At 41.6% G+C, this 21,747-nt stretch overlaps 1 protein-coding gene across 1 annotated transcript in view; it reads left to right on the top strand.

The window, feature by feature from the left end:
• Window positions 1-4,924: 4,924 nt before the first annotated feature.
• The window catches only part of LOC146861944 (N-acetylneuraminate-9-phosphate synthase-like), a 143,960-nt gene continuing 127,137 nt past the window's right edge, over window positions 4,925-21,747 (top strand). The window contains exon 1 of the mRNA XM_085641110.1: window positions 4,925-5,329. Coding sequence (XP_085497236.1) covers window positions 5,198-5,329 — 132 coding nt within the window. The 5' untranslated portion in view covers window positions 4,925-5,197. The remainder of the gene's footprint in view (window positions 5,330-21,747) is intronic.

Consider the following 21,747-nt stretch of genomic DNA (forward strand, 5'->3'; position numbering starts at 1 on the left):
AACAATCCACAATTATGTCTTTTTTCAATGCTTGAAGGAATATGAGGGTCGGACTAGACAATTTTGCAGCTCTGGTCGCGTCCGGGTATTGATTTCCCTTCAAAAGCCTTTTAATGCTGTGTCTTCTGCCACCTTGGCTAGATGGCTGAAGTGACTTTTAGGAGAAGCGGGTGTCGATACCAGTAAATTTGAGGCCCACTCAGTCAGAGGAATAATCGCCTCCAAATCTTTTTTAGGTCGAGCCTGGGAGGCGCATGCGCTGCTGCGAGGCATGCTGTATTGGAGTATGGACTTGAAGCTCCGCCCACCCTCTGCCCGTATTGTGAATTGGCTTGTGTCATTGTCCTTCGTAAATGCTGGCTTTCGATTAGTTATTAGGCTTGTTGATCCCTCCTTGGTATTGCCTTGTCTGCATTAGCTACATCCCATAACTACTGGACCTGTTACTTGTCTTGTTACACGATCTGCTTTATCTTGGTTGTGAGCACTATTTTGTTAAATGATTTGCCCCTATTCCACCCACTATGTCTCAGCACGTCAACCGCTTTTATTTTATTTACTAATGGCGGTCCGCTTTATCTATAGCGGCCGCGTTTCTTTCTTCATTTATTTTAGCAGTGCTGCCGCGTTCCACTTTAAGTATAAAGGCCGCACTTATTTATTTATTTTCTTGTTTGTTTACTAGCTCACATGCGGTGCTTTCCCATTCATGGAGGCCGCACCCCTATCTTTACACAAGCTGCGTCTAAAGAAAGGTGCGTGGCTGCTATTAAAGTGAAAGCCCGGCATGGGCGCTTTTACAACAAAAAAAAACTCTGTCAACTTCACAAACAGATGCTTTTTTTGTCAAAGTGCCCCATGCTGCGGTTTCACTTAATTGTCAGCCACACGCCTTTATTACGCTGAATGCACGCTAGTAAACAAAAAAGTATTTGCAATGCAATAGTTCTTGCATTTGTGACAGTTTAAGCTATTGCATTGCCAATAGCTCAAACTCTCGTAAATGCTAAACCTATTGCATTGCAAATGCTTGTTTCCAGTGTTCTCAGCTACAAGACATTAGGAGGACTGCTGCCTGATCCTCAGATTCTACTTTTAAAATATTTTATTGCAAACCTGTTTTAGATGTAGCCTCACTGATAGCAAATCAACATTGAACAAGCATAATCCGAAGCCTCTGGCCCTGACATAGAAAAACAAGCATTGGCATATCCAATAGGTCTCGCCTTTGGGACCTTATAAGTGTTTAGTTATCCAGCACAATATCCTTGGTGCAACAACATCAACTGTTGCATGGCTAAACACTTATAAGGTCCCAAAGGCGAGACCTATCGGCTATGCCAATCCTATGTGAGATAGAGGTATTCACAGTTTGTAGTAATTAAAGGGTGTGCACTAGACATTTCTAAAGGGCTCTGTTTTGTCAGATGACACTTTTCTCCTTGACAATGCCCTTATTATTCAAAGTGTCTCCTCGGAGATCACACGATAGAATGGACGCTGGTGGTGGTTCAGAATCTCATGGTAGCTACACAGCTAGGAAGTAACATTTAATCGCGAGATTTATGGTGTTTACAACTGGACGCTCAGTAAGGTTAAGCAATGGTTGTCAGAACCTATGTCCACTTTTATATTACCTCAGAAATAAAACAACAACGTAAAAATATCCGTTTAGGCTTCCCTAACACCAGAGGTGTGGCTCGGCTGCTAACAAAGCGGGTTCCGCGGTGTTGCTTATGTAAATAAAGTCAATGAAAAAATGAGTGCCCACTGGCGATTCTCGTACAATTACCATACACAAAACACAGGTTTCCAGGAGCTGACATTGCATACTTTTCTAGTCTCCGTAGAGACACTGATTGTCTGAGAGGGGAATCTTACAAATATTGAAATGTCGAAGTGCTGGTAGGTGACAGTGCTGCATGAGGTGGGAGAAGAGTCGACCTACGTGACATTTATAAGGCCATGAAATGTACGAAATTTTGCACATTTATTTTCACGGAAAACTACCACAAGCAAAAAATTTTTTGTGGGAGACATTTTCTTTTAGGTCAGCCTCCTTGGTTTCTCGCAATACTTCTGAATGGGGGCTTGGCGTTGTGTTCTTTCTTCACACAGAATATGCCAAGTGAATTTCGGAAATTCCACACTGCCCTAAAGGAGAGTCACTTAAACACAGACAAGAAATATATCATCTGAATTTAATATGCCATGGGACGGAGGGGGGCGGTGTGTTCCAGCCTCTTGCTGGTTTTGTCCTGCTGTAATCTGTATTATTACACATCGCAATGTGACCAGCAGTCTACATGGCAGAATGGCGTATATTAGGAAACTACCTGAAAACTGAACAAATCAGACAGCACTGTGAGCCTTGCCCTCGGATTACAATTGTATTCCAACTCCGGTGACGATATGTATGGGCTCATATATTTTTAAAACAGAAAAACCAATTTGTCCAGTTACTACACCTCCGAAATAGGGAGACAAAGTCAGGCAGCTCAAAAAAAAAAAGAAAAAAGGCACACCAAAGTGTACTAAAGGCAAAAAAAAAGGTGTGGTTAAGTTTGTAAGTGAGTTTGCGCACTAACTGCCATTTTCCCTCAAGCTCTATGTCTCTATGTCACATTAAATACGTCCATGTGCTGTATCATTTTATTTCAATATTTTATTATAAAATAAAAGCAGAAATATTTCCAAAGAATGTATTCACACAATATAAACAAAGAAGAAGACATTTAGTGACTGGTGGTTCGCTCTGCAGGCCTTGGTCGCATTTGGAGAAGGGGTGGTTGGGGGGGGGGTCGTGTGAGCGTCCAGCTATAGGTGACTGCACCGTGCCAGGGTGCTATCAGAGAGCAGTGGGCAAATGCTCGGACCCGGCTGGCACAGGGCACACCCGGAGCTGCATCTTTCGCGGTGCTCCTGTGACTTGCTGCGAGTCCTGTAAACTTATAAAATATACCTGCGATATAGAAGTGAATTATTACACCTTGTCCGCCTGGTGTCCTAAATATTTATGGCCTGGGTGTATTTTGCTTCAGACATATTGGCAACGTGCATGTAACATAAAAACGTGACAAGGCTACAGAGAAGTTCGCAGCTCTCAGCAAGCACCAAAAAACAAGCCTAGTAAACCCTTAAGACCTGCCTTTGCACGTCCTCCACTTCCACAGTTCATTACCATACCACATACCATCCGTCCATTTATCCAGCCAGCCCGAGGCTGCCACAAGCAGAAACCATACAGCAGAAGCACGGACAATGACTAAAAGAGAACCGAAAGAGAGGATCAAAAGCCACTGGAACATAAACACAGAGGGTGCAGAGAAGAAGGCTGAAATCACAGCAGTGGAAGAGACACACAACAGAATGAACAAGCGCTCGCGCTCAAAGTAAAAAAAGAAAAGTTTGACAAGAGGCAGCAGTGGGAGAGGAGATAGGACGGGGCCTGCGCCTGTTTCCCTTGCGGGAGCGAGCAGCGGCACCATGTGTTTGCAAGTTCATTACAAACATATGGTGTCAAAGCTCGCTCCCGCAAGGGAATCGCCAAACGTGCACGCGTTGCCATTGAAAGCAATGCAACGCGTGCACGTTTTTAGGGCAAAAACTGAATCGATTCCAAAAGGTCTCTCCTAAGCAGCGCATGCGTAGGCGAGACCTAAAAAATGTTTAGCTAGCACTTGTAGAATTTTCTGTTCTATTAAGGACTCGGAAGCGAGCATTATCCAACCTGATTCACCTTACAAATAATATCTGTTGGTCTTGTGTGATGTTTAAATAACCCACCCTTTTCTGGATAATGCATTGATTACATTATGTCATTGATAATTTAAGGATATTGACTTAATGAGATTTGTGGAATTTTTTCTAGCAATTTGGAAATTACCTGTTCTTCCTTTTTTCGAGATTCCAAGCAGAAAACAGAATAAGAGAGTTTCTGCTGGATAATCCTGGGTTCCCAAATCCAGTTCAGGTTTTCTGACAAGAGATTCTGCTCCAGTTCGACAGTCGAGTGGTCAGTTGGGTTTGTCCAGTACAACCAGTTCTCAGAATACCCAAGAGTATAACCATCACCATCGCTGGCAAAGAAAGAGTAATAGATATGGTGTCTGGTTATTATATCTGCAAATGCATGACCTGATTGAGTGCCTGAGGATGACATCACAAATGGTTTCTTAGGACATGTAGTATTTTTTAATATTGAATTTTAATTTAATGTTAAAAATAAACAGCGAAGAAATAGAAAGGACAATCCTCGCCTCCAAGTCATTATGCAATAGAAAATGTCATACCCGTTAGCTAGAAAAAAAAATTATGTTGTAGAATTCTATTAAAAAGTCACTACACTGTTTTCTTATTTAAAAGAAAAAAACATTGATTTGATACTTGCATTTTTTAAATGATGCATAACTTAAAACAAATAGTGATATTTAAAAAGATTTATAGATGATGTCGAACTACTTAGACTGATACGCTGCTAAATTATTAAATAACATTACTCATTATAGAGATTTTTTTAAATTTAAAAATAATCCAACATGAAGCTGTTTATACCGTTTTAAAGTTAGGTACCCGACTAAATTTAATTCGCAAAAATCGTTAAAAAAAGTTACAAATACACATTTCGAAAATGTTGAATTTTTCGAAAAGTGTAACTAAAATAATGTAACAGCGCAGGACGATTTGTACAGTTACCACGCAAGTGATAGAGAGTAGGTGGAAGTAAACTGACACACAGTGATAACTGTTACTGCCTTGGGGCGCGGCGAATGAGTTGATGTAGGTGGTAGCTCCACCTCTGCTTTTCTCTTCCTCCTCATACAGTGAGTCATGCCCTCGACTCTGTCTGCCCGCCCCCTCTTTCTTCCTAACCTTACCATTGGCTGTACTGCCGCCGACCGGGAAGGAACGGACTCTGCAGCAAATAGAATCAATGATTCCTAGATGGTGACACCGTCGCCAACCTCGGAGAGAGGCGTGCAGCGCAAGTCCCCGGCTTTCCTCCTCGGCACTGGCGCTTGATTGGCTGCTGAGCGATTACGCAGCTTTCTTCCTTGTCAGGTTGCCCCGTGGGCGACACCGCCCCCCTCGGCTCGCCTCCGTGGAAGATCCTTAGCTGGCAGTCACGCCCGGGATTCAGAGAGCTCACGGCTACTGTAGCACCAGCAAACCGTAGGCTCTACACACAGCTCCAGCCATGCCTCTGGAGTTCCAGCTGTGCCCGGGCCGTGCCATCGGCGGAGACCATCCCTGCTTCATTATTGCTGAAATTGGGCAGAACCACCAGGGGGACCTGCAGATTGCCAAGAACATGATTAAGATGGTGAAGGTGAGTGGGTGTAGTGGAATGGTAGAAGAGGACTATTTGGGGACCTTGGAAGAAAATAGTTCTGGGGGCGCTCTTTGGTATGGTCCACGTGATGGTGAGGAGATCTATAGCGCGGTGAGGCTGGTGGAGCAAACTCTGTGTGAATATAGGAAGGGGAACTGATAAGAAATTATAACCAAATGGAGGGATTTGGGGAGGCCTGGTGCAATGTGACCCGGTATAGGGGTATCCCACTAGATGGAAATATAGGTAGAACCTGGTTGCGATGTAGAGTAAGGAAGGGGAGGGGTTTCGAGTGCAAGAAGCGAAGGAAAAGAGGGTCATGTTGAATGCAAGCAATGTATGTTAGTTACACAGCTCCCAGTCTCTGGTATTGGCCCTAACGACTGATGTCTGAATGCCCAAACCGCTGGTGATCTCTTCTGCAGCACCCCTTCCTTCAGCATACCCCTTTCCCCTTGCTAGAGCGCTGCCGCCCACTCTGTTCTCGCCGCAGCCCACGCTCACGCCTCGCCGGTGCATTGCTGCCGCATCAAGCCTTCCTCTCACTGCGCGAGCCTGTGCGTGGGGGCCCACGGGCTGCATCCGCACTGCAGAGGGCGAGCCAGGGTAGATCCGGCTGCGGCCACTCCAGTGGACACTGCCCCTATTTCGGTGCGGCTGCTGTTGGCTACTCAAATTGGACCCTGTGCCAACGTGACACTTGTAAAATCATTAAGTATCTTTATGTCGCCTTCTCCCCTTTACGTTTCCAGCTTTCGTCCTGTAGCGAAGGCGTGTTAAAATTCATTAGCGTGCTGCATAATGTCCGCGGAAGCCTTTCTCTCCATATTTCATCACAAGTAGGTATTTCCCCACTGCCTCGCCCAGGTACAGTCACTTATTCCCCAAATCATCCCCATCATGTATGACGCAGCTGTCATGCTTCACCCGTCACTCTTCCAAACCATCAATTCAACGACCCTCCTATTTTAACACACCATCCGGTGGAGATTCACGCCCTTCCATCGCTCAACTTATCGCCCCTACTTAACACTTACTTCCATTGGTTCGTAAAATTTGGCATTACCCCCCCCCCCCCCCCCCCTAACAAACCTTGCTGTGTCACGAGCTCACTGACCCACCCATCCGAAACTTCACTTGTTTGGTCTTATTCTTGGTATCACAATACTGCTTGGTTTTGTCACCTGTGTTCGTGACCCTTTCCATTAACTAGGTACACTTTGAACAGTTCCAATAAAAATGTAGTTCATTCTTCCAACCAGTGCCGAATGTGATAGCATCCTGCCCTGTAACCACTCCCTGCTCAGCCCTCCACTACGGAACCCACACACATTACCCAAAACTTCCCATTCCTAATATTCCGCATCCTACAAGCCACCACAACACTCGTGTTATGCCCGAAATGCTGTGCAAGCTGTTCATTAACACCATGGACGTCAGTTAGGGTTTGCACATGTGTTCTCTTTTTTCTGCCCTTGTACCTGTTGTTTATGGGGCATGAAGACAGTGGCAGAAACAAAGTGATCTGGATTCTATGAGTCACATTTGATTTACATTCCGTGTCTTTGCTCTAGTCTTTATTGAACATAACAGAAAGTCGACAGGCTTAGGGCATCCCAAGGGATCAAACCTGTTTTTGGTGGTCAACGATTGTTATATCAAATACATAGGTATTGTCCACTCATTTTGGAAGAGTAGTGCATATATTCGTATGAAAATACAGGATTTTCATCCTATATATAACACCACATTTTCGATAACCTCAAAAATAGTTTCTGCACAGGGGTGTATGTTATGGACAGGAAATAGTTGTAATTTATCTTTTTAATTTAATGCCCTTAATAACTTATGATGGGTAACTGATTGTGACATCTTCATTTGTTATGTTATGTTATCAAGAGTTTTGTTAAGCGCTCAGCTACTCAAGCAGAGTGTCCCGGCGCTGACAGACCCAAGACCATAAAGCTTCTGCGGGGAGGAAGACTTAGAGGCTGAACAGCCGAGTTTTGAGCCTCTTTCTAAAGGTCGTCAAGTTGTCGCACTTTCTTAGCGCAAGAGGGAGGGCATTCCAGGCGAGTGGCGCTAGGTATTTAAAGGAACGCCCTCCGATCCGGGCGCGCCTGATTGCCGGGACCACGGTGAGGGACAGTGACGCAGAGCGCAAGGCTCTGGTAGGTCGATGAAAACCAATCCTCTTTCTCATATAGAGGGGGCCGATGCCATGAAGAGTTTTAAATGCCATGGTAAGTGCCTTAAATTCAATGCGCTTCTGAATGGGGAGCCAATGCAAAGATTGCAGTAGTCCAGTGGCATGGGAACGGTGGCTAAGGCCAAAGATAGCCCGAGCGGCCGAGTTTTGCACAACCTGTAGGCGTGAGAGAAGAAACTTGGGAAGACCCAGGTACAGGACATTGGCATAGTCAAGCCTAGAGCCTATAATGGCCTGCACCGTGATCTTCCTGTGGGCGATGGAAAGAACATGAAGAAATTTTCTTAGCATTTTTAAAATGCCAATGCATTGACCAGCTAGGCTCATAATCTGAGGTTTCAGGGTGAGACAATTATCCATCTTAACGCCAAGATTTTTAGCCACCGAGGCCACATCAGCAGGGGGAAACATATCAGCAGGCCACCAAGACCTCCAGCATGGATCAGGAGGGCAACCGAAGAAAAGAACCTCCGATTTATCTGAGTTGCATTTTAGCTGATTGCATTGGAACCATGTAAAGACCGCGGCCAAGCAGCTCTTAATACGATCTCCTTTGAAATCCATATCTTTACTGCACGTGAAAAGAAGCTGGGTGTCATCAGCGTAAGAAACAATCTGGGCTCCAAACGATTCGACTAGCGCAGCCAGAGGAGACATATAGATGTTGAAAAGGATCGGACTTAATATAGATCCTTGAGGAACTCCCACTTCCAGAGGCGGCACTGTCGCAGAGTACGGAGGGGCCCAGACTGTCTGTTGGCGGTTGGTCAGAAAGGACTTGAACCATTTGAACACCGTTCCTCCAACCCCAATCTCCACAAGGCGTGTCAATAGGCGGTCATGAGGAACTGTGTCAAACGCCGCAGAAAGATCGAGTAGCACCAGCAGTGCCTTTCCCCCAGAGTCCTGAACTTCCTTGATGGCCTCCAACAGAGCAGCATTTGTGACCAATATAAAAAGTATAGAGGTTTTTTTTTTTTTTTTTAAAGATAGTAAACTGTCAAGATTACACCTGCCACTTCTTGAGATGTCTTACTAACTGTACTGCTGGGGTTCCTGTAGACTTTCGAGATAGAAGTGTTCAAGACTTTAACCAAACCCCACAATAGTCTTAAATTGGAAAAGGTACTTGAAGTCCAGATTTCAAAGTTTTTACAGTGACTCACCTGGAGAATAAGCTTTCAGTTTCTTTACTGGTTGACCTTCACAGCCGTTCTAAATTCCCTCGAGCCAAGAACAACCTTTAATGGTTCAGCAGACTGACTAATACCCAGTTGTTTGACATTATTATCTTTGTACTTTGCTTCAAGCGTGTGATGTCTGTGGCATCTGGCGCTGTAAGTGCTTGGTGATTTAGGGCTTACATAAAACTACTCTTCTGTGACTTGAACATAGCCATCGATTTTCCAGGTTGCCAAGGGTATTGGTTATGAAATCCCAATTTCAGTGATGCAAAGGGTTAACCTGCCCTGAAACCCTCCACACCTTTGTACTTGCTGCTGAGGGACTAGTTAGGGTGTGTACAGCCTATGTGAATGGCATACTGTAAAGAAACTGAAGAGGGCATGCATACTAGAGGAACTTTCCGGCAGTCTGGGCCAACTGCCGGATTTAGTTGCATGTAAGAGGGCATAGCTTGGGCAGTATTAACCAGGTTTTTTTTTTTTAGTTTGGTGGACAGCTTTTCCTCCATCTGCCACACTGGCAGAGAGAAATATATAGAGAGACTTTTAGCAAATCAAAACAGTCATTGGCATAGCCAATAGGCCTCGCATTAGGGACCTTATAAGTGTTTAGCCATGCAACAGTTGGTGTTGTTGCACTAAGGATATTGTACTGCGTAACTAAATACTTACAAGGTCCCAAAAGCTAGACCTATTGGGTATGCCAATGCTTGTTTGCATTTGATACCTAATGGAAGGGTTTGCCCCTTTATAGGCTTCACGATAAGCATAATGGTTGATTTGCTTTCTACAGCCTCATGGTAAGAGACATAGAAAACAGACAAATAGTCCAAAACTTAGATGGTAGACTTCATCACGCAGCAGCCATTTTATACTGTATCGGTTTTGTTTTGGATTTCTTGTATCTGTAGTTATCCCCGACTGACCCTGATTAAACTCAAGTAACAGGCAGCAAGCTCGTCCTTTGCAACTAACTCGCTTTGTGCCTTCTTCGAAATTTTTTAAGGCTGATAATTTTAGGTCAGCAAAGCTATTTGAGGTGGAAACAGATTCACTAAGGGAACAGTCTTACCCAAATGCGTTCCTATGACGGCGATACAGTTAACACACGCAATTGTAATGCGAAAGCGCACTCTGTGCAAGAGGGGGCGCAGGAAACGGTGAAAGGGGACGAGAGAGACAGAGGCGGAGCAAATGTATATGGAAGCAGATTAGAAGAAATGGGAGTGTAAGAAATGAAGGGGGAAGTAGCGAAGAGTCGAAGCGGAAAGAAAAAGTGGCCACACAGAGAAAGTAAGAAGCACTGACAGAGTGAGGTGTAAACTGCAAGAAAGTGAGCAGGTTGGGCTAGAGTATGGAGGAAAGGGAATTGGCAAGACAGGTGAAAATAGGAGAAAGAGACCTTGAAGCAAGCCAGACGCAGAATACCGGCTGCGGTCTGTGGAGGGCATGACAGCTCTATTGAGATTAGGTGGGCGGTACAGGAAGGAGGAGCTTTCAGGGGAGACAGTGAGCGTGAGATTGGACATAGCAGCATTAGGAAGAAGAAGGCGGAGTTCTATGTGAGCCGCTCGGAGGGGCCGTACTTTGAGTGAGGATTGCTTGCAGGCTGAGGCGGACCGGACGGCGTCCGTCTGAAACGAGCATTGGCCGCGCGGCAGTAAAAGTAACACCGCGTGGCCGTAAAAGCGAAAGTCATCGCGATCACTCTGAAAGCGATCGTGATGACGCGCTAAAGCACGCTAGGGATGCGCGCGCAGCAGCGGGGGGAGGGGCGGAGATGGTGCTGAAGGCTGGCGCAGGAAAGGCAGATGGCTGGGCGAGAAAGGAGGGGGGGAATGTGGGGAGCAGCTGTGCGCGTGCACGCCACTGTGCCCCCGCTTGTAGCCAGCACAAAAATGTGGGTAGCACTTTCAAAACCCACCTACTAAATGTCTCGCAACGCATGCGCTGGCTCAGGCGAGACCTAAAAAGGGGTGTGTTGAAAGAGAGAGCATTGAACATTCCAAAGGCGTGAAAAAACTTATGGGTACCATAGGAAGGACTGGAAAAAGTTGGCTTGCAGGTTATTCTGAGGGGTTTCTGGATTTATATCAGAGTGTATTAGCTCTGTATGGTTACACTGGCTTGTCAATGTAAGCTAATGCACTTCAAGTAATGTTTCTCAGTCTGTAATAGGACATGAATCAGTTAGAAACTGATATTTCTTCAGGATTGGTATTCAAGTAATACATGTCTAAGCAGCCTGTTAGTGGGCTACCTTGTGGGACAGATAATTCTAGATTGTCCCGTCATGCATTAGACATGACCCCCTTTTGACTAAGAAGCAGGCTGCAGCGTGTCACTTAGACTAGGTTAACAAATTTCTTAATCTTGAACTACAATATCAGAACGTTCAAAAGAGCCATAAATAAGGAAGGCAAAATAAGGGGAAGTAAATGTATATAGTTGGGGTTTTTTGTCCAGCAGCAAAGCCCGCACTTGCAAATTGGGGAAACAGTCTGTTTCTAATTAATGTATGAGAATTAAATTAAATTAAATTTCCCAAGTAATTCTACTATTTGATTTGTCAAAGCCATGTCTCCTATAATTGGCCAAAAATGATTATCTGAACTAAATCTCATGTGTTAGGGGGTTTACTCCTTCTTCCAGAGAACAGCCACTGTTTTCAACACGTTCTACAAGATTACCAGCAAACTTTCCTTGTCTCATTAAAATCAAACATTTAGAAAATAATTCTTACAAGAATCAGAACTTTTGGCTTCCAGAATATAAATCTGAAAACTCATAAGCAGCTTTTCTGTGCCACATTATATTCTTCTATTTCCAAGCATCTGAATTCTGGAACTTCTTTTCCTTTGCTTCAAGCACAAGGTGTAGCATAATGGAAATTCCTAATGCTTGGAATGCAACATTTTTTGATTGCCTCTTATTAAGTATAACCTGGCCTGGCAGTTTGGGCTGGACTGTTCCCATTGGGTGCTGGGTCAAGACTGATTTGCATATGGCTGGGTTCAATATGGAATGGCATGGTGAGCAGATAAATGTTGGAATTTGGCCCAGATCTCTGTACTGGGGTCAATGTATGACTTTGTTCTGCATTCTGTCCATCAATTGTTCTTTTTGCATTTGTCACCCCGAATGGGACGGGTATGCCCAAATGTGGGTCCCGTACTCTCCATGCCACTGGAGGCAAGCTATCCTGGCTGAAGAGGGGTGAAACCCCGAAATCGGTTCTAGGATGCTTGTTTCCAGTCCAGGGAGGACCTGGCTTGGCAGTTCGGGCTGGACTGTTCCCATGAGGCACAGGATCAAGACTGATTTGCATATGGCTGGGTTCAAACTGTAATGGCATGGTGAGCAAAAAAAACTATGGATTTAGCCCAAATCTCTGTACTGGGGTGAATGTATGACATTGTTCGACATTCTGTCCATCAATTGTTCTTTTTTTCTCTTATTAAGTATATACATTGAGACAAATTTGGAGTGCTTCCTGCAGGATTTTATGTTTCAAAATATTATTTGCATACTTTGGCTTGTGTCTGTCCAACATCCTTTCCTAGTTAAATTATATCACATTGCCAACAGGACAGTTGTTTTCATTATCCAAACTAATGTTGTTCATCAAACTCCAAGGTAATATCTTTATCAGCAGTTGCTTTGATGGCAACTAGTTCATTCAAACTCATTCTCGTTTTAGCAGTGTCTTATTCATATCGTCCTCGTGTCAGCCTGGTTCTGTTTCTCAGATCTGATGTCGGATACGCTATCTACCGATGTTCAATCTAGTGTCAAGCACATTTGATTTTATGGTGGAGCTGTGGGTCAGTGACTTCTTTGCCTTACATTTTCTTGCAATATGTCAGACATAGCCTTTGAAGCAGGGGGACTCCACTAGGTATATTACATACGTAGAACCACAAGTTGCATACATTCAAATTAGAGTAAGCTGAGTTATTAACAGGCGTTGATTGTTTGGCCCATTTTAGCATACAGTGATAGTGGACACTATTTGAAATAGGGTGTTTTCCTTTCTTTTTACTCCTTGCCGATGTTTTTGCCAAAGCAGCTCCACTTTTATCAGATAGTCTTTCAAATTGCGCCCTCTAGTATAACATGTAAGTGGACTTTTTTTCACAATATCTTGTCATGCGTGATCATATTGGTACATTTTCACAGTTTATGTACAATTCTTCCTTTTTTATTGGAGTATGCAGAGTATGGTATGGTTATCTTTAGTTTATATTCTTAGATTGTTTTTGTCTTGATTTAAATGCTTTTTGATTGTCAGCTTTCAAATAAGCTGTTGTGCCTCATTTACTGTTTATTCACCATAACCTCTTTATGCAAATTTCTTAGTACCTCGCACATGCAAATCTTGATTGTAAATAATCCTTCATTTTCTTCATATCTGGCTGCTTAGCAAATACGCTATCAGAGATTTGGGGTACATCCTCTTTGTTGTTAATATTTTCTTAGTACAACCACAACCATGCCCTGTTCCTGCCGCTGTCCTTATTTCTCTTCTTGGTACCTTTGTGGTGCTCTCCACATGAGTCCTCTTCTCTCAGTTCTTGGTCCCTAGAAGCTTACTCAGGCTCTGTGTTTTACATGAGTCCTACCGCCACTCAACCTGTAGGTTCTATGGTCATATTGCGTCTTTGAGGTGTACCATCTTCTCCATAAGAAAAAAACCCTCAGTGGTAGGGACAATTTGCGCAGAGAAATGATAAGTTAATTCAGTCTATCTATACAAACCCTTGCTACAGGTTAACAATACGACGACCACCAACATCGTAATATAGGCTAACAAAGTTAACCTCAAACATTAACAAATTTGGAAACCGAGCAAAAGGGTTTATAAAAAGTCAACAATCATGTGAAATGCTAGTGCACATTAAAATGAAATATCTCAAATTAAATTCCAGGTATTCGTATTTTGTCTTTGTTTCTTGAAAGAAACTTCTTCGTTGCAAGCCCACTGCCAGCCAACACGTGTTTCGTCCTGACTTTAATAGGTCACGGACTTCATCAGGGCTGGAGACAGAGATAACCGAGTTTCATAAGGAGTTTGCTTAAAGTGACAACAGAAAATGTATAAACATTATAACATCAAGCACTAAAGGCAAGATATGTAGCTAATTAAGCTGCATAAAACCTAATGGGTAAACATAGTGGTCGGAGCAAAATTATAAAGTATAAAGTCAACAAAGTTTGAAATATCAAAATGTGTATAGAAGAATGAAAAGGGGGAAACTACAGAAAGGAGGTGCAGATTGTAAAGGGAGAGAGAAGACCCGGTGAACATAGTATATGTAGTAATGGAATTAAATAGAAGTCATCTGAGCATAAGTATAATCTAGTAAAATAAAAATAAGTAAAAGGAAATAATAGAAAAGGAAACTAGTAAAGCTAGAGGCCTGTGCTTAATCCAAGCACATAATATAAAAGAGATTTATCTAAAGCCGAGGAAAACCAGATGAAAGTAACTGCCAGTAAAGTGAGGCTAACCACCAGTGAGATGTACTCTCAAAAAGACCTGTACATAGAACATGTATTACAGAGAACTCACCAAAATTGGTATTATCAGTCTACAAATATTATAAGTCCAGGAGCCAAGGACATAACGATCGCGACCTGCAGGTAAATTAATATTTCAATATTCAGTCCAAATAACTTAAACAAATTATAGACCAAAGTTGGAAAGTATTAAAAACATACCAATCTAACTTCAGACTGATGGCTCCAATCCAATAGTATTCAAAGATATTCAAAATCTGTCGATGCAATTTATTCAGTTCTAGGTATCATTCAAGTAACCTAAAACAAAAAGTAAACTGATTTTCCAGGCTGTCAGCCGGTATACGAACGCTAAGTGACTGCCTTTCTCTACAAAAAAAAGTCGTGAAGGAAACACTAATAAATTAAATTATCCAGTAGTATTCCTAATCTAATAGCAAAGCACCACAAGACCACGTAGCTAATGTGTCAACTCCATAACGCGCTATTTAAAACATTCTGATATCTTAGAACTAATATTATGCAGATAACCAAGTCTCACGCTCAAAATACGACTAGACCCAAAGACCGTATACAATTGTCATCATACGTATATACTCGTAATTACCTGAAAGTAAAAGGAAGGGTCCAGTATCTTGACCACTCGTGTTGTGTTTCGGCGTCTGCAATGGGCGCCATATTAGTGTGGGAATATATAGCCCTTCAGATGACGGACTATGTAATTATGTAAAAAACGCCAAGAATAGGCGCCATATTGAAGTAGAAATGAAGTTTAGTCAACAGAAATCAGTAACCGAAAAAAAGAGTATAAACTTCATGGAGTAGAGCCTGTGAGTAAAAGAAAATTCTAGTAGGCGATTATCGAACCAATGTCAACACTCTAAGTCGTACGCTATTCATCAGGGCGTCTAAATTTAAGCGCCATCTTGGATTGGGATCAACCTACTGCGAAAAGGATTCAAAATACGCGCCATCTTACAAGGGCTAGGAAGCCCCTCGCGTAGTTGGAAGGTTATTAGTAGTACTATCTATTACTAAACCGACCTCAAATAAAGGTAACCCTTCGCCTAATGGGTAAAGTTTCTAGCCAAAGTTAATTCAATAAATGAAGGAAAATAACGGTAATAGAACCCAGCGGGGAAATAAAAATAAAAATAAAAAATAAGTAACGGAAACCAAAACGACCCCGCCATAGTAGGAATTCTGTGAGGAAAGGCATACATTAATTATCCAAAATTCAAATGGTATACAATACTTGTTCAATTTGACAATATTATCAAACATAACCAGCCTATGTATATTGCTGAAAATTCATACGAGAGTATACAGTCATCTAGTAAAGCTAGGTGAGGCATAGGGAGAGGAATACATCGTCAATCTCCAAGAAGTTCCACAATATAAATAGAGTAATTTACAAAAACAGTTTGAATTCAGCTTCATAACCTATAACTGGCATTAATGGGAATAATTGGAATACTAGCATAAAGTTATGTACCCAAGAAGTACTGTAATTCATTTTCAATATTAATTCCCATCTTTACCGCATGTAACCTCAAAATCCAACGAGCTTCAGTCTGACGCAGCTTTAGTTCTCGGTTACCACCTCTGATATCACTTGATACCGATTCCAGTGCATGAAATTTAAAGCTCTGTTGTTGATTCTGCTCTGAGCATTCTAAAGCATGGTGGACTATTGGGTATCTATCATCCATATTTTTCAACGCTCTAAAATGTTCTGCAATACGGGTTTTGAGATTTCTAACTGTACTACCCACATAAATCATAGAACATTTACAAATAATAACATAAATCACATACTTAGTATTGCAATTAATATACTCGGTTATGTGAAATTTTCTGGATCCATTATATGTAAATTCTTTTATTCCAGATAAGGCATGTTTGCACATGCTGCAGTCTCCACACTTATGGAAACCCAGACTTCTACTTTGAAGCCAGGACATAGTAGCCACATTTTTCTTTGGATAACTTGGGCTAACCATATTCCGAATAGTTAAACCTTTCCGGTAAGCAAGACTAGGGTGGTTAGTCAATATTTTGCTAAGATCTGAATCTGATGTCAGAAGTTTCCAATGACGTTTGAGTATATTGAACACTTTATGAGACCAAGGGTGGAAATTCGTTATCATTCTCACTTGATGTTCTTGTTTATCATCTGGGTTATGATATGTTTTTAAAGTGTCATTTCTATTTAGTTGATTCGCTCGTCTTTTCGCTCTATTGATTGTATCTTTATCATATCCCCTATTCAAGAATCTTACTTCAATATCCTTAGCATTTTTAATGAAATCAATGTCCTTACTACAGTTGCGGCGTGCTCTATGAAATTCTCCATAGGGAATAGAGTTTATTTGCGTCCTAGGATGAGCACTTGCTGCGTGCAGTACTGAGTTGCAAGCTGTCTCTTTTCTGTGCATACGGCTGTAAATGCACATATCTTCAACAAAAAGTTCCACATCTAAGAACACGATTCTTTGTTTACTGTGAGTCATCGTAAATTTCATATTAAATGGGTTGCTGTTAAGGTGTTCGAAAAAACCATTCAGTTCATCAATGCTCCCTGTCCAGATTAAAAGACAGTCATCTATGTAACGACCAAGAAACATTATATATTCCTGCCAACTGGTACCGGAAGGGCCCCAGATATGCCCCGCCTCGAACCACCCCATAAAGAGGCAGGCAAAGGACGGCGCAAATCTGGAACCCATCGCAGTACCGCACGTTTGTTGGTACCACTCTCCCCCAAATAGAAATACATTGTGTTCTAAGATCAGTCTTGACATGTCAATTATCATTTGCGAGTGTTCCAAGAATTCAACTGGTCTTTTGTCCAGATAGTAACGTAATGCTTGTAATCCTTGCTCATGTACAATATTGGTGTAAAGAGACACCACATCTAATGTAACTAAAGTCATTGACTCATCCCATGTAATGTCCATTAGTGTGTTAAGGATGTGTTTTGTGTCTCGAATGGTAGATGGTAAATTGTGGACATATGGTTGTAGGAAAGTGTCCACAAATTCAGAGATACGTTCGGTAGGTCCACCAATGCCCGACACAATTGGTCTGCCGGGGGGTGAAGTAGCATTTTTATGTATTTTAGGCACTGTATACAGACAAGGGAATCTAGGTTTATCAATCAAAAGATAACGAAATTCATCATCACTTAGTAAGCCCTCAGTGTTCCACTTTTTAAGTCGTTCATTAATCACTGTCTTGATAGATAGGATAGGATTGTTAGAAAGTTTCTTGTACCAAGCTGTATTATTTAATTGGCTGAGGGCCTCCTGTTCATAATATTCTGTAGACATTATTACAATGTTGCCTCCCTTGTCGGCTTCTCTTATTGTAATTGATGTATCTGCCCTTAGCTGCTTCAATGCTAGTCTTTCTTTAGGTGTTAAATTATCGACATGGGGGAAAGGTTTCCGGTGGTTAATATTTTTTTCTAAGGCATCTAAGTCCTTCTCAACCATCTTATGAAAAAGGTCAATATTGTTACCCGAGGCAAGGTGTGGAACCCATTTCGACTTAAGTTTAAGACCACTGTCCTCCCTTAAGTTCGTAGTACAGTCTAGATCTTGTAGTACCTTGTGCATAGTAATAGGATCCTGTTCATTTTCTGTGATGGACAATAGTAAAACCCTATCTCTAATGTCTTGGATAGACAAATCACCAACCATTGTATCTGTGGTACCTTCTTTATTGGGAATAATATTTGTGGCAAAAAACTTCTTTAATTTAAGGTTTCTTGAAAATTTAAACAGATCTATTTTCACATTAGTCATATCACATACAAGGGAAGGGCAAAATCCCATACCCTTGCTAAGAACCGAAATCATGTCAGTGGACAAAACAGTGTCTGATAAGTTGATAACCTGAATACTATCATTATCATTGTTTATTGTTTCACCTTGCTCCAGGATCTGGTATTCACTCTCTCTCTTATGTCTGCATTTGATGCCCCCCCCTACTGCCTCTCCTTGATTTACTCTTAAGTCCTCTCTCACTCTGCTGTTGTTTTCTTTGTTGCCTATCCTTATACGTTGTACTTCCCGTAAAAAACTGTTACCCGGGAGTACATTGGGCACCCCTTCTGCAGTTGCCTCCGTTCCTGATACGGATTTATTGCTTGACGAGGGTTTTTTTGTTGTTTCATATTTGGGACTGCTGCGGGAAGTGAGCTACTAAGCTTAGGTATAATTGTTAAACATGAGTGCTAGAAGTGACAGAAGTAAAATAGCAGAGGAACTCTTTAAAAACCTACACGCGGGAATTTCAATTAACAAAGCTGTCTCGCAAGGCAATGTAAAGGTTAACGAAGGATTAAAAGCTAAATTTATGCGATTAGAAAGACTTAAAAAAACCGAAATAGGTAAATGGTGGGATGGAGCTACACTTAAAGAATATATTAGACTGGAAAGAATCCCACGAGGTTTGAGATCTACTATTTTTCCTACATATGACGACCTCGAGGAAGATTTACTTCTCCTCTGGGAAAAAGAACTCACTGGCAATTCTATGCGTCTCATGAATATTCTTATAGAAAATGCAGAAAAAAAAGTTCAAAAGGCTGCTGAAGAAGCAGACCTTTTGGAGAAAGAGATTGCAGAAATTAATTTGCCTGAAGTAGCTAAAAAAAACTATGCAATTTTGGAAAATATTTTGAATAAATTTGAAGAGGAAACTAAAGAAAAGAAAGCTCGTAAATTAAAACGGGATGAAATAGATTATCGCAACGGCAGAGTATTCACATTTGCCAAAAAAATTGACAACTTGGTCAGACAAGATCAACAACTGACGAGCAGTAGATCATCTCTACTCAGTACAGTGAGTTCTGCCTCGTCAAGCAATAAATCCGTATCAGGAACGGAGGCAACTGCAGAAGGGGTGCCCAATGTACTCCCGGGTAACAGTTTTTTACGGGAAGTACAACGTATAAGGATAGGCAACAAAGAAAACAACAGCAGAGTGAGAGAGGACTTAAGAGTAAATCAAGGAGAGGCAGTAGGGGGGGCATCAAATGCAGACATAAGAGAGAGAGTGAATACCAGATCCTGGAGCAAGGTGAAACAATAAACAATGATAATGATAGTATTCAGGTTATCAACTTATCAGGCACTGTTTTGTCCACTGACATGATTTCGGTTCTTAGCAAGGGTATGGGATTTTGCCCTTCCCTTGTATGTGATATGACTAATGTGAAAATAGATCTGTTTAAATTTTCAAGAAACCTTAAATTAAAGAAGTTTTTTGCCACAAATATTATTCCCAATAAAGAAGGTACCACAGATACAATGGTTGGTGATTTGTCTATCCAAGACATTAGAGATAGGGTTTTACTATTGTCCATCACAGAAAATGAACAGGATCCTATTACTATGCACAAGGTACTACAAGATCTAGACTGTACTACGAACTTAAGGGAGGACAGTGGTCTTAAACTTAAGTCGAAATGGGTTCCACAACTTGCCTCGGGTAACAATATTGACCTTTTTCATAAGATGGTTGAGAAGGACTTAGATGCCTTAGAAAAAAATATTAACCACCGGAAACCTTTCCCCCATGTCGATAATTTAACACCTAAAGAAAGACTAGCATTGAAGCAGCTAAGGGCAGATACATCAATTACAATAAGAGAAGCCGACAAGGGAGGCAACATTGTAATAATGTCTACAGAATATTATGAACAGGAGGCCCTCAGCCAATTAAATAATACAGCTTGGTACAAGAAACTTTCTAACAATCCTATCCTATCTATCAAGACAGTGATTAATGAACGACTTAAAAAGTGGAACACTGAGGGCTTACTAAGTGATGATGAATTTCGTTATCTTTTGATTGATAAACCTAGATTCCCTTGTCTGTATACAGTGCCTAAAATACATAAAAATGCTACTTCACCCCCCGGCAGACCAATTGTGTCGGGCATTGGTGGACCTACCGAACGTATCTCTGAATTTGTGGACACTTTCCTACAACCATATGTCCACAATTTACCATCTACCATTCGAGACACAAAACACATCCTTAACACACTAATGGACATTACATGGGATGAGTCAATGACTTTAGTTACATTAGATGTGGTGTCTCTTTACACCAATATTGTACATGAGCAAGGATTACAAGCATTACGTTACTATCTGGACAAAAGACCAGTTGAATTCTTGGAACACTCGCAAATGATAATTGACATGTCAAGACTGATCTTAGAACACAATGTATTTCTATTTGGGGGAGAGTGGTACCAACAAACGTGCGGTACTGCGATGGGTTCCAGATTTGCGCCGTCCTTTGCCTGCCTCTTTATGGGGTGGTTCGAGGCGGGGCATATCTGGGGCCCTTCCGGTACCAGTTGGCAGGAATATATAATGTTTCTTGGTCGTTACATAGATGACTGTCTTTTAATCTGGACAGGGAGCATTGATGAACTGAATGGTTTTTTCGAACACCTTAACAGCAACCCATTTAATATGAAATTTACGATGACTCACAGTAAACAAAGAATCGTGTTCTTAGATGTGGAACTTTTTGTTGAAGATATGTGCATTTACAGCCGTATGCACAGAAAAGAGACAGCTTGCAACTCAGTACTGCACGCAGCAAGTGCTCATCCTAGGACGCAAATAAACTCTATTCCCTATGGAGAATTTCATAGAGCACGCCGCAACTGTAGTAAGGACATTGATTTCATTAAAAATGCTAAGGATATTGAAGTAAGATTCTTGAATAGGGGATATGATAAAGATACAATCAATAGAGCGAAAAGACGAGCGAATCAACTAAATAGAAATGACACTTTAAAAACATATCATAACCCAGATGATAAACAAGAACATCAAGTGAGAATGATAACGAATTTCCACCCTTGGTCTCATAAAGTGTTCAATATACTCAAACGTCATTGGAAACTTCTGACATCAGATTCAGATCTTAGCAAAATATTGACTAACCACCCTAGTCTTGCTTACCGGAAAGGTTTAACTATTCGGAATATGGTTAGCCCAAGTTATCCAAAGAAAAATGTGGCTACTATGTCCTGGCTTCAAAGTAGAAGTCTGGGTTTCCATAAGTGTGGAGACTGCAGCATGTGCAAACATGCCTTATCTGGAATAAAAGAATTTACATATAATGGATCCAGAAAATTTCACATAACCGAGTATATTAATTGCAATACTAAGTATGTGATTTATGTTATTATTTGTAAATGTTCTATGATTTATGTGGGTAGTACAGTTAGAAATCTCAAAACCCGTATTGCAGAACATTTTAGAGCGTTGAAAAATATGGATGATAGATACCCAATAGTCCACCATGCTTTAGAATGCTCAGAGCAGAATCAACAACAGAGCTTTAAATTTCATGCACTGGAATCGGTATCAAGTGATATCAGAGGTGGTAACCGAGAACTAAAGCTGCGTCAGACTGAAGCTCGTTGGATTTTGAGGTTACATGCGGTAAAGATGGGAATTAATATT

This window comes from Triturus cristatus, chromosome 2_2 (genome assembly GCF_964204655.1).
Source record: "Triturus cristatus chromosome 2_2, aTriCri1.1, whole genome shotgun sequence".
NCBI lineage: Eukaryota > Metazoa > Chordata > Amphibia > Caudata > Salamandridae > Triturus > Triturus cristatus.